At 45.6% G+C, this 12,310-nt stretch overlaps 1 protein-coding gene across 6 annotated transcripts in view; it reads right to left on the bottom strand.

The window, feature by feature from the left end:
- NEK4 (NIMA related kinase 4) overlaps positions 1-6,119 on the bottom strand; it is a 59,986-nt gene extending 53,867 nt beyond the window's left edge. For 4 of the 6 annotated variants that reach the window (XM_030811624.1, XM_030811623.1, XM_030811622.1 and 1 more), the window contains exons 1-4: positions 5,830-6,119; positions 3,499-3,765; positions 1,654-1,851; positions 1,364-1,471 (exon numbers count right to left, since the gene is read on the bottom strand). In XM_030811624.1, coding sequence (XP_030667484.1) covers positions 1,364-1,471; positions 1,654-1,851; positions 3,499-3,765; positions 5,830-5,922 — 666 coding nt within the window. In that variant the 5' untranslated portion in view covers positions 5,923-6,119. Of the gene's footprint in view, positions 1-1,363; positions 1,472-1,653; positions 1,852-2,758; positions 2,776-3,498; positions 3,766-5,829 lie in introns of those variants that run through there. The other 2 variants (XM_030811625.1, XM_030811627.1) reach the window with 2 other exon arrangements.
- Positions 6,120-12,310: the final 6,191 nt, after the last annotated feature.

Raw genomic sequence — 12,310 nt, 5'->3', positions numbered from 1 at the left:
GGAGAATGGCATGAACCCAAGAGGCAGAGGTTGCAGTGAGCCAAGATCGCACCACTGCACTCCAGCCTGGGTGACAGAGTGAGACTCTGTCTCAAAAAAAGAAAAAAAAAAAAAAAAAAAAACAAGACTTGCCTTGCAGGTGCCGACTTGGAAGGATGTGTTCCTCATATATTAAGTCAAAAAAACAAGTTATGTACCATGTGAACAGCCTGATTCCAGTTCAGTTTAAGAATCTGTGGGTGTGCACGTGTGCGTGCACACACACACACAGAGTTATGTCTGTATAAAGACAGGAAAAAACCAGAAAGGCCATGTACCAATTTGCTAGCAATGGTCATCTTCCAGGGAATGGGAATAGAAAGAGAAGAGAATTTCACTCCCTTCTTGTTTGATTCTTAAGTAGTGGCATTATGGGAAAATTTTACTTTTTCAGTATGTTTGAAATGTGTTTTTCAATATGTTTCAAATTGAAAAATTAAATAAGTTGTGGGATAGTATTAAAATCAATAGGTGATTTATGGCCTTTAAAACTTAACGGTACATTGGCCAGACACGGTGGCTCACACCTGTAATCCCAGCATTTTGGGAGGCTGAGGCGGGCAGATCACCTGAGGTGAGGAGTTCGAGACCAATCTGGCCAACATGGTGAAACCCCGTCTGTACTAAAAATACAAAAATTAGCTGGGCGTGGCGGCATATGCCTGTAATCCCAGCTACTTGGTAAGCTAAGGCATGAGAATCACTTGAACCTAGGAGGTTGAGGTTGCTGTGAGCTGAGATCATGCCATTGCACTCCAGCCTGGGAGACAAGAGCAAAACTCCATCTCCAAAAAAAAAAAAAAAAAAACCTTAATGATACATGGATGCCTGACACTATAAAGGGCAAGGGCAACTAGCCTCATGGAACATACAAAGCCAGTCACTCTGGAGTCTGTAACAGACACAATGCTTTCTGTGGTTCTTAACTAGTTACTGATTGTTGTGATGATTATCAAAGGAATGACAAGTTCAAACAGAGTAAACTCATTTTAAATGTAGCTCATTGAATCATAGACTGCTTAGAAGAAGAGACAAATAGCCTCTCAGGGCATCTGCACATGCTATGACTATAGGCACAGGTTTTCAAAAAGCCAATTCTTTTGAGCCATTAAGCCATCTTATAGATTAATATTAAGAAATCATCCATCAATCCCTCTTCCTCTAGTCTGACCTTCCCCACAGAAGGGACCCACCATTGTTAACTATCAACCCAATCTCAATAATTACTCATTGACTCATCAAAATCATCAATGATTTTGCTAGTAGCTATTTATAAAGCTGCACTATAGAAACATTGGTCAATTAGTTCTAGATTATTCTTTACCTTTCCTTCAATAATCCGATAAACTAAAGAATTCATATCTTTTGCATTGAAAGCATGCTTCAAGGTGGCCATTTCATAGACACAGCATCCTAGAGCCCAAACATCAGACTAGAAAATAAAAACAGTAAATGGTTAAATGTCAGAATAGCTTATTTACATTTTTTCCCTTTAAAAAAAGAAAACATTTTCCTTAAACCAATTCATAGATAATTCTCTGACTTAACTAACTTCTGAAATTATGACTACTCTCCCAGAGACAAGGTAAGCCAGCATACAGAGCCCAATCCTACCTTATAGTTGTAGGGTTTGTTTGAGAACAATTCAGGACTCATGTAGTATGGTGTGCCAATGAGGGTGCTAGCCATGTCACAGTGGTTCTCTAACACTCGGGCAATTCCTAGGTCCCCCACTTTGATGATGTTTGTTCTTGTTAGGAAGACATTTTGAGTTTTCAGATCTCGATGAAGGATGTGTTTTTCATGTAAATACTGAGGAAAGAAACAAGATTTTATTACACATAAATAGACTTAATTATGTATTTGTTCCTGGCTTATTATATACCATCAGCAATGGCACGAGTTAGAGTCTTTGACCGTAAAGAGTAACCAACCATAGAATTCCTTATTCAACAAACAAATACCTACCAAACATTATTGCTTTATAATCTCTAAATAAAAGGTCTAATTTACAATTTTTGAAATGAGAAAATTAAGTTCCATGTGTTGACTTACCCAGTACCCATCAAAACTGTTCCCTGGTAGCTTGACAATTATACCATTTTGGCATTACATGAATCCAGTTTAAAAATATGTTTACAGGCCAGGCGCAGTGTTCAGCAATTTGGGAGGCCGAGGTGGGCAGATCATTTGAGGCCAGGAGTTCAAGACCAGCCTGGCCAACATGGCAAAACCCCATCTCTACTTAAAAAATACAAAAATTAGCTGGGCATGGTGACGCATGCCTATAATCCCAGCTACTTGGGAGGCTGAGGCACAAGAATCACTTGAACCCAGGAGGTGGAGGTTGGCATGAGCCATGATTTTGCCACTGCACTCGAATCAGGGCAACAGTGACACTCTGTCTCAAAAAAAAAAAAAAATGCTTACAAACTCCCACTGACGGTAGGACAACTTATACAAAGTCAGACGCACAGTCCTCTCAGACCCATGAAATCCTCAGCTTAATAATATTTTCAAGTATAGCAAGAGCATTTTTATTTAGAGAAAATATCTCAGCCGGGCGCAGTGGCTCATGCCTGTAATTCCAGCACTTTGCGAGGCCGAGGCGGGCGGATCACCTGAGGTCAAGAGTTCGAGACTAGCCTGGCCAACATCGTAAAACCTCATCTGTACTAAAAATACAAAAAAAAAATTAGCCAGGTGTGGTGGCAGGCACCTGTAATCCCAGCTACTTGGGAGGCTGAGGCAGGATAATCACTTGAACCTGGGAGGTGGAGGTTGCAGTGAGCCGAGATCATGCCATTGCACTCCAGCCTAGGTAACAAGAGCAAAACTCCGTCTCAAAAAAAAAAAAAAGAGAAAGTATCTCAGAATTTAAACATGGTCAGTTAATTCTGGACAAGTCTACCCAGCTCCAAAATAGTATTTCATAAACAGTCTCGCTTTTGAGTTATATGCATATTAAAACACAAACTTGTAGGAACACTTATTCTATCTTACGGAATGATGTGCTGCCCAATTCTAAAAAATAAAAAAAAGAAAACTTCTTTTGCATTCCCATCTACTGTACCCAAGCAGAGTGACAGATGAAATCACTGGGCATATCAATTAGCCTAGCCACCTTTCAGCATGACACAACTGACCAATGGATAACAAACATAGTCACTCTTTGCTCTTGGTTGCCTCAGGGTCCTTAAAATTGACTTTGCTATAAATAGTAAATGAGTGGGCTTCCCCTGCAATTAGACATGAAAGCTATGTCTATTTTAATATAGGTATCACTTGCTTAGAAAAGTTCCAATGCTACAGCAAGAGTGATTGGGTCAACTTCACAAATGAATTTTCCAAAAAATACATTTCTATATGTAAGTATCTGAAGAAAAATTTTCCTAAAATACACCTGCCATCTTCTTGACATCTGGGAACAAGCTAGGATGCTATTAGTCTACACAGTACCTGCAAAGCCATGGCGATCTGTACAAACCACTCTACCACCTGATTCTCAGGCAGAAGCTGCCCTTTCTGCTCCTTGAGCTTTCGGTACAGATCACCTCCTTCACAGAAGCCCATGACAATGTAGAGCAGACCATCTCCTCCTTCCCATGACTCCTTGTAGGTGACAATGTTGGGATGCTTCAGCTGAGACAAGAGCTGGGCTTCCTGTTCAGCAGCTCGCCGCTCTCGGCTAGAAGCATTTCGGAGGTTCAGTTTTTTGATGACATACTAAAAACAAAACATGTATTTTTACAATGTGCAAATAAACATAAGATTTGTGGCCTCAGAGTTATCTAAGAGCTCTCAAGAATACCCTCAAAACCAACCTTGCGGAGCCTGTCAGATAACCTATTCATTATGTTTTTCACCAAGCACAAAATCGGGGAAAATATTTGCTATTATTGATACTTCTTATAAGTTAGATTTATAGCAGTGTAGGGCCACAAAAAAAATTACCTTTTCCATCTGCATTTCACAATTTCATTAATGACTAAAAAAAGTGAGTTCAAGATAACCTACCATTGGATCAATTATAAAACCTGTGTTAGCAATTCCTTAATATCTGGCCATACACAGTGGCTCACACCTGTAATCCCAGCACTTTGGGAGGGCGAGGCGGGTGGATCACCTGAGGTCAGGGGTTCAAGACCAGCCTGGTCAACATGGTGAAACCTGTCTCTACCAAAAACACAAAAATTAGCCCAGCGTGGTTGGTGTGTACCTGTAGTCCCAGTAACTCGGGAGGCTGACACAGGAGAATTCCTTGAACCTGGGAGGCAGTAGTTGCAGCAGTGAGCCAACATCGCACCACTGCACTCCAGCCTGGGGGGCAGAGCAAGACTCTGTCTCAAAAAAAATTAAAAAAAAAAAAAAAAGAAATTCCTTAATATCTAAGCTCTCCCAAAAAGGTGCATAAAATATAGCCTGACTATACATTTGCAGACAGAATGGTCTGTGGATTATATTAGAAACTCGAAGGGATCCATGGCCCCCATAAGTTTAATAGTCACTGATCTTCAGCATACAAAATTATTCACACTTAAAAGAAATCAATAGCCTCTAACACCTAATACATTGCCCTCAATCATTTCAAAGACCATACAATTCATTTCTTCGACACATACATAAATGTGTTTTGTGAAGTGTAAACTAAAGCTCAAATAACTAGCTATTGCTAGTTCCCTATCATCAGCCCCAAAATCCAATGATTCCCCCAATGCCTACTGAATAAATCTCTAATGCATGAGCTTGTGTTCCATGCAAAGCAACTAGCACCAGAGACAAGGAAGAACAGGCAATTGGGCCCTATATCTAGGGGGGACATCTCCTCTCAGTTTGCCTGGAGCAGTCCTACTGTCCTGGTGTAACTATTAATAATGCCTCCTTTCAGTTTCAAAATTGTCCCAGTTTGTACAATACATTATATTGTCACCCTATTAATAAACCACATTGAAGAATTGGCTCATTATCCTGAGAGTAATGGGATAAAGTGTTTTAAACAGAGGAGTGACAACATCAGATTTAAATTTGAGAAAGATCACTGAGGCTGCAGTGAAAGTGATGCATTGGAGAAAAGCAAGTCAAGTGGCGGCGACCAGTTGGGAAACCGTGGCCATAGCTTTGCTAGAGACAACAGGGTGTCCTGGATTGGGGTGGTACCAGTAGAGATGAGAGGAGGCCTATTGTCTTAGTGATAGATGAATATAATCAGTGTTGGGGTGCGTGGGAAGGCTTAAAAATGACTCCAGGTGTCCGGCTTGGGCAACTGGTGGGTTGGTGTCACTATTCACTGAAATGGAAGACATGAGAGAAGGTTTGGCGGGAAGAAAATGGGTCGAGTTTTAAGCGAGTCCAGCAGTCTACAGTGGAGACGTCTGGGGCCCTTCATTCAAGGAATAATGCTTGCTAGGCGCTGTATTAAGTCCTGGGAATGCATGATACCTGCTCTCATGAGAGTGTCGGGGTTGGGAGAAAGGTGTGTAAATCAAGCATGCCAATTAACACAACAAAGAAGTAGATAGGCAGAGACTGAAAATTTTTACATAAAACTTAGAATCGTAAGTAAAGAAAATGAAAATTAAAAGGAAAAAAATTTAACACAACAGAAAGTAGAAGTAGTTCTGGGCGCATATTACAGGGAGACCTGGCCTCGTCTTGGTCTGGGACCATTTCCCTGAGAAAATGCCATCCGAGATGAGCCCCTTGCGACCACCCCCGACCTAATCTACCGGTCGGCGCCCTCGGCGCACCTCTGCCCGCCCCCGCCCCTTGCCAGGCCCCACTCCTGCAGACCTGCTTGCCGTCCCGTCGGTGCTTCACAAGCGTCACCTCTCCGTAGCTCCCCTTGCCCACGACCCGCAGGTAGCAGTAGGCGGCCAGGGGCATGTTCCCAGCGCTGGCCCAGGGTCGGGATGCGGCGGCAGCGGCGGGTAGGGCAACGGGCGGCAACAAGAAGCCCGGTTCATGCCCGAGAAGGGGCAGTGGGGGCGGTTGTTGAGGCAGCAGGGCCCGGGCGGGATCGCGGGGGCCCGGCCCACGGCGACGCCGCTGCCATAGAGATCCGGGCCGGGAGCAGTCCTGCGCATGCTCCTGCGTCCCCAAAGGCCCGCCATAGAGCGGACGCCACGAGCGGCTAGAGAGGTTCCGCAGCCCCGGGAGGACCCGCCATAGAGCAGAGGCTCCAGGAGGCCAGAGCGACTCCGCCAGACCCCGCGCGCTTTCTGTGCGTCCGTTCCACCGTCCGGGTCCCTGCCACAACAGAGTCAGGGAAAGCTTCCTCTTTTTGTGAACTTGTTTGTCCTAAGCCCGTTACAAGTATTGTTCGTTCATTCTGCAAATGTTTATTGACCGCCTATGTGCCAGGCCAACAAAGTCCCTGCCCTCCTGGAGCTCATGTTCTAATGATTGGGTGACAGACTCTCTACCAGTAACATTTGCTGTATCCGCTTTATCACATGCCTTCTCTGCATCCAGCAATCCATCCTATTGTTTGATACATTCAAAGTAAATTGGAGATATCAGTACCTTTCATCCCTAAAAACTTTCACCTGCTAATTGAGAACTACAAAGACTCCTCAGCATTTAACGACTACCCTAACCACTGCACTAAGAGACTTGACTAAACTCTAACATGGCGTCATGCTAAGTTAACAGCCTAAGGGCGGATCTCTAGGTGGACCTAGGCCCCTTTAAAATGCCTGCCCAAGAAAGCTCAGGGGTGCCAAAAGAATTCACCATTTATTCCAGCCAAAGCCTCCCTTTCCCAGAGCGCTTCCTATTTTTTTTTTTTTTTTTTTTTTTTTTGAGACAGGGTCTCGCCCTGTCACCCAGGTTGGAGTGCAGTGGTGCAATGGTGCTCACTGCTGCCTAGACCACCTGGGCTGAAGCCATCCTCCCAACTACAGGCACACACCTCCATGCCTGGCTAATCCTATTTTATTTTTTTTCAGAGACAGGGTCTCACTATGTTCCCCAGACCGGTCTTGAACTCCTGGGCTCAAGCAATTCACCCACGTTGGCCTCCCAAAATGCCGATATTACAGGTGTGCGCCATAGTGCCTGGCCTCTTTCCCTTTTATGGCCAAATAATATTCCATTATATGTATATACCACAATTTGTTTATCCATTCATGCAGTCATGGACACGGATAGCTTCCATTTTTTGGCTATTGTGAATAATTCGGCTATGAACATGGGTGCACGAATATCTGTTTGAGTCCCTGCTTTCTTTTTAATTCATTTGGGTATACACTCAGAAGTGAAATTGCTGGATCATATGCTAATTCTAGTTTAATGTATTAAGAAACCACCACACCATTTTTTACAGCAAGCTGAACCATTTTACATTCCCATTAGCAATCTGCAGGGGTTCAAATTCCTCATCCTTGATCTATATCTTGATAGGAGATTTGGGTGTATGAATTTGTCAAAATTATCTAATGGTACATTTAGTATTTGCACATTTTACTCAAAGCAATTTCATCTTCACTAGAAAACCAAATAAAAAGAACCATAAATAAAGATTGAACTCTAGTTAATGATATTATTAAAAATAAACAAAGCCAGGCATTAAAATGATGAAAATAGATTTTATTCAGTAACTACTGACAGTAGGGGAAACAGCTGAACTCTATTCCATTTGTGCAGGGGTGATTGGGCATTCCAAAGGAAGAATAAGGGAGTAGGCAGGGGAGCATGCAGGGCCTCACTTAGAGTCTGGGAAGTGAAAAATTAAAAGGAGTGGTTAGCGTAAATGTGATTAGGCCAACTGTGTCTGCTAGCTGGCAATTAGAGAAGTTAGGATTCTATTCTCCCACATAGACTGGGAGACATGAGCCCTACCTTTATGATGATTACATTTCAAAGGAATGGATTTCAGGTCCTTGAGAAAGACATTCCTAGGTTGTAGGAAATACACAGGTATATATCTCAGAGGGACAGAGGAAGGATTTGTAATTGTTAGCTTTTTAAAGTTAGTGCTCTAGAGGCCGCACACTATGACTCACACCTAATCCCAGCACTTTGAGAGGCCAAGGTGGGAGGATCACTTGAGACCAGCCTACGCAACACAGTGAGACCCCCTTCTCTACAAAAAATTTAAAAAATTAGCTGGGTGTGGTGGCGCGTGCCTGTAGTCCCAGCTACCTGGGAGGCTGAGGTGGGAGAATCAGTTGAGCCCCAGAAGTTGAGGCTGCAGTGAGCCATGATCCTGCCACTGCACTCCAGCCTGAGTGACAGAGTGAAACTCTGTCTCAAAATAAATAAATTTTTAAAAAGGAAGGATGTTCTGACATGCTACAACATGGATGACCCCTGAGGACATGATGCTAAACAAAATAAGGCAGTCACAAGAGGACAAAAGTATGATTTCACTTATGTGAGGTATCTGTAGTAGTCAAAATCATAGATTCAGAAAGTAGAATGGTGGTTGCCAGTTGTTGAGGAGAGGAGGGAATTGGTGGTTGGTGTTTAATGGGTGCAGAGTTTTAGCTGGGGAAAATGAAAAAGTCCTGCAGATGGATGGTGGTGATGGCTGCACAACATGAATGTACTTATGCCACTGAACTGTATTCTTAAAAATGGTTAAATAACAAATTTTATGTTTTGTATATTTTACCACAGTAAAAAATTGTGGCACACTGCTCTTGTAATCCCAGCTACTCAGGAGGCCGAGGCATGAGAATCACATGAACACAGGAGGCGGAGATTGCATTGAGCCGAGATCGTGTCACTGCACTACAGCCTGGGCGACAGAGCGATACTCCTTCTAAAAAAAAAAAAAAAAAAAAAAAAGAAACGTATCATTCATTCTACGGACATTTAGCAAGGGTCTTCTAGCCTGGCCCCTGGAGGACAACTATAAACAAGACAGACAAGGGCCTGCCCCTGTGGGGCTTACAGGCGAAGGGGGAGACGGCCATGCATACTAACAAGCTACCCTTGCCAACTGAGATCAGTACTGTTCAGAAAAGCCGCCAGGCCCAGCCTGGCCATCCAGGAAAGGTTGCCCCAAGCAAGCACTGCATGAGTGGAAGTTTAAACAAAAACTTTTTCAGGCAGAGGAGCAACATGTGCTAAGACCCAATGGACTCATTTTGTGACTTTACCTCCACATCTCAGCGTGAACTCCCTGAGGACTGGGCCAGGCCTGTCTGCTTCAACACCCTAAACCCAGCAGGTGTAAAGGAAGGAATTGCCGGTTGCTGAATGAATGAGTGGAGAAGCACCTGCCTACCTGGATCTAAAAGAAGTCTCTGCAGTTGAAGCTGAGAGACTCAGAGGGGCCATGGGCTAGGTGACATAGAGGGGTCAGCAGGGGCCGTACCACTCAGGATAGGGTGTGTGAGACAGGGAAAGGCCTGCAGCAGACTGACCTTTCTAAATGGTGACTCTGGCTGCTGCCTGGAGCAGAGCAGAAGAAGGAGATGAGCCGTCTTAATGAGGGATGAGGGCAGCTTGAACTAGGTGGTGACTGGGGATGGGGAGAGAAGTTAATAGATTAGAGGGATATTCAGAGGGTGGGAGGTGGGGTAGGTGGTCAAGGAGACTGAGGCACCCAGGATGCCACCCAGCCTTCTGGCTTGGATGACCAACTGGATGGCGGTGGCCTTGACTGGAGTGGACAACAGGGGGAAGACCTGGCTTAGTAGCGGGGTGTGGGGAGGAGGAGACAAAGGTCAGGAGTTCAGTTTGGACATACCAGATGGAGGGGCTGTGGGCACATCAAGCAGACAGTTGGCTGTGTGTGGGTGGAGCTCAGAGCAGGTCTGGGCCCATGTGCTGTCCCGCCGGCACCAGCAGCACAGCTACCCTCCCCATTCTCAATCCTCAGCAACCATAGCTGCTTTCTGTCCACCCTGGCCGCCACCTCTCACATGCATATGGTGGGCCAACTTCTTTTCCTCTGTACCATGAGGATAATATTAACAATAATATCTGTCTCTTGGGGGGAGTTGTGAGCAGTAAATGAATTTGGACGCGATGCTAAGAAGCATGACAGGCACGGGTCATAGTTAGCTCTCCCCATCTCCTGTCCACCCTCCCCCTGTGCAAACATGCTTCTAGCACTTTACATGGACGAGGCTTGGTGCTAGCCATCTCTCAACAGCCCAGTCTTGAACTCATCACACCCTTGCTCAAAATATCTTAAGTATCTCCCACCCAAAAGGCTAATCACTTTCAGACCCCTGCGCCAGCTGGTCCCAACCCCCTTCCCAGCCACCTTTCCCACCCTCTTCATCAGCTCCTGCTCCCATCCCAGACACCTCCACCTTCCCACAGCATACATCCCACCTGCCCATCTGCTTTTCTCTCCCTCCCTTCCCACCTTCCCCTTCCCAAGCACTGCTCTTTTTTCCCGGCACCTTATCCAGGAACCTTCTCCTAATCCCTGTGGGAGATGAGCCTCTGCCTCTCCAAATTTCTATCTCTTCAGCTTCTCATCATTCCTTGCGATTCAGTGGGCTCCCTTTGACTTGTCTGATTCCCTTTTCCCCTGACGTCAGCTCACTGAACACAGCAGGGCACCCAAGTTTCTGTATGGCGGCGTCCCAGTGCCTGGCATTGTGCCCAACACACTGCAGGGCTCGGTCGATACTGGTGCAGGAAATAAGCAGAACTTCAAATGTACAGTGTCATGTAGATCCAGCTTCTCTTCCACAAAGGCCAGAAGACAGGCCAGAAGGTGACCCTGGCCTAAGGACAATAAACTCTTCCCAGAAGCTGCTCTGTGAGACAAAGTCCAGGACAAGCAAACAGAGATCAGTGAGGGCTCTGGGCCCCCTCCTCTTATCAGGGTCACAGCAGCCAGCATATCCCAGCCCAGGTCACAGACTGGACTGGCCAGGGGCCCTGTCTGCCCAGTATGCTGTGGTTTTTGGGGAACAGGGTGGGTTTGACCATAAAAAAATAAGAAACTGCAGGTGCAAGATGGGTCTCTGGGAACTCCTGTCTCTAGGATCTTCAAGTCTGCTTCTCTGTCATTACATGATGGGCTTGGGCTTCAGAGCCTGAGAGACCTGGTTTGAATCCCTGTTCTGTCGCTTGGTATGGGGCCAGTGTCCCAGGATTGTTTCGAGGATAAAATTAGACAATAAAGGGTTTAGAGGAATGCATGACACAAATGAGTCCTCGATTATGAAAACATGTCATTCATCTTCAGCTCCCCTTTATCTGCCAGGCCTCCCTGCCCAGGTGCAGGAATGAGGAAGCTCACTTCTGTTCTTTCTAGATCTGGGTAAGAACCTCCAGAGAGGTGAAGCAACTGGCCTAAAGCGTGGATCTCCCATCATGCCTCACCCCGACTGTCTAGACTGTCTCTGACAGAGCTAATACCAGGTTAGCACTGTGAGAATCACCAGCATGGCTGGATGTCACACAATTTCTAAGCCACCATGTCTGCCTCCCTGGCCAAAGCATCACTGAAAAGTGTGTTGATGCTGAAAGAATTTTGAAACAGTCTGGGCAACAAAGTGAGACCCTGTTTCCCTCCTTCCCTCCCTCCCTCCCTCCCTTCTTTCTTTCTTTCTTTCTTTCTTTCTTTCTTTCTCTCACTCTCTCTTTTTCTTTTCTTTTCTTTCTTTCGTTTTGGAGACAGTCTCGCTCTGTCACCCAGGCTAGACTGCAGAGGCACAATCTCGCCTCACTGCAACCACCACTTCCCAGGCTCAAGCTATTCTCCTGCCTCAGCCTCCTGAGTAGCTGGAACCACAGACGCATGCCACCATGCCTGGCTAATTTTTGTACTTTTGGTAGAGATGGGGTTTCACCATGTTGCCCGGGCTGGGCTGGAACTTCTGGCCTCAAGTGATCTGCCTCCCTCAGCCTCCCAAAGTGCTGAGATTACAGGCATGAGCCACCTCGCCCGACTGAAACCCTGTTTCAACAAAAAAATAAAAATAATCAGCTGGGTGTGGTGCCACATTCCTGTGGTTCCAGTTACTCAGAAGGCTGAGGTGGGAAGATCAGTTGAGTCCAGGAGGTCGAGGCTGCAGTGAGCCGAGATCACACCACTGTACTCCAGCCTGTGTGACAGAGGGAGACCCTGTCTTAAAAAAAAAAAAAAAAAAAAAAGAGAGAATTTTGAAAGTAAAGCCTGGCCGGGCCCGGTGGCTCACTCCTGTAATCCCAGCACCTTGGGAGGCTGAGGCGGGCAGATCACCTGAGGTCAGGAGTTCGAGACCAGCATGGCCAATGTGGCGAAACCCTGTCTTTACTAAAAATACAAAAATTAGCTGGGCATGGTGGTGTGCACCTGTAATCCCAGCTACTTGGG

This window comes from Nomascus leucogenys, chromosome 4 (assembly GCF_006542625.1).
Source record: "Nomascus leucogenys isolate Asia chromosome 4, Asia_NLE_v1, whole genome shotgun sequence".
NCBI classification, from domain to species: Eukaryota; Metazoa; Chordata; class Mammalia; order Primates; family Hylobatidae; genus Nomascus; species Nomascus leucogenys.
This window is presented reverse-complemented; position numbering and strand designations above follow the sequence as displayed.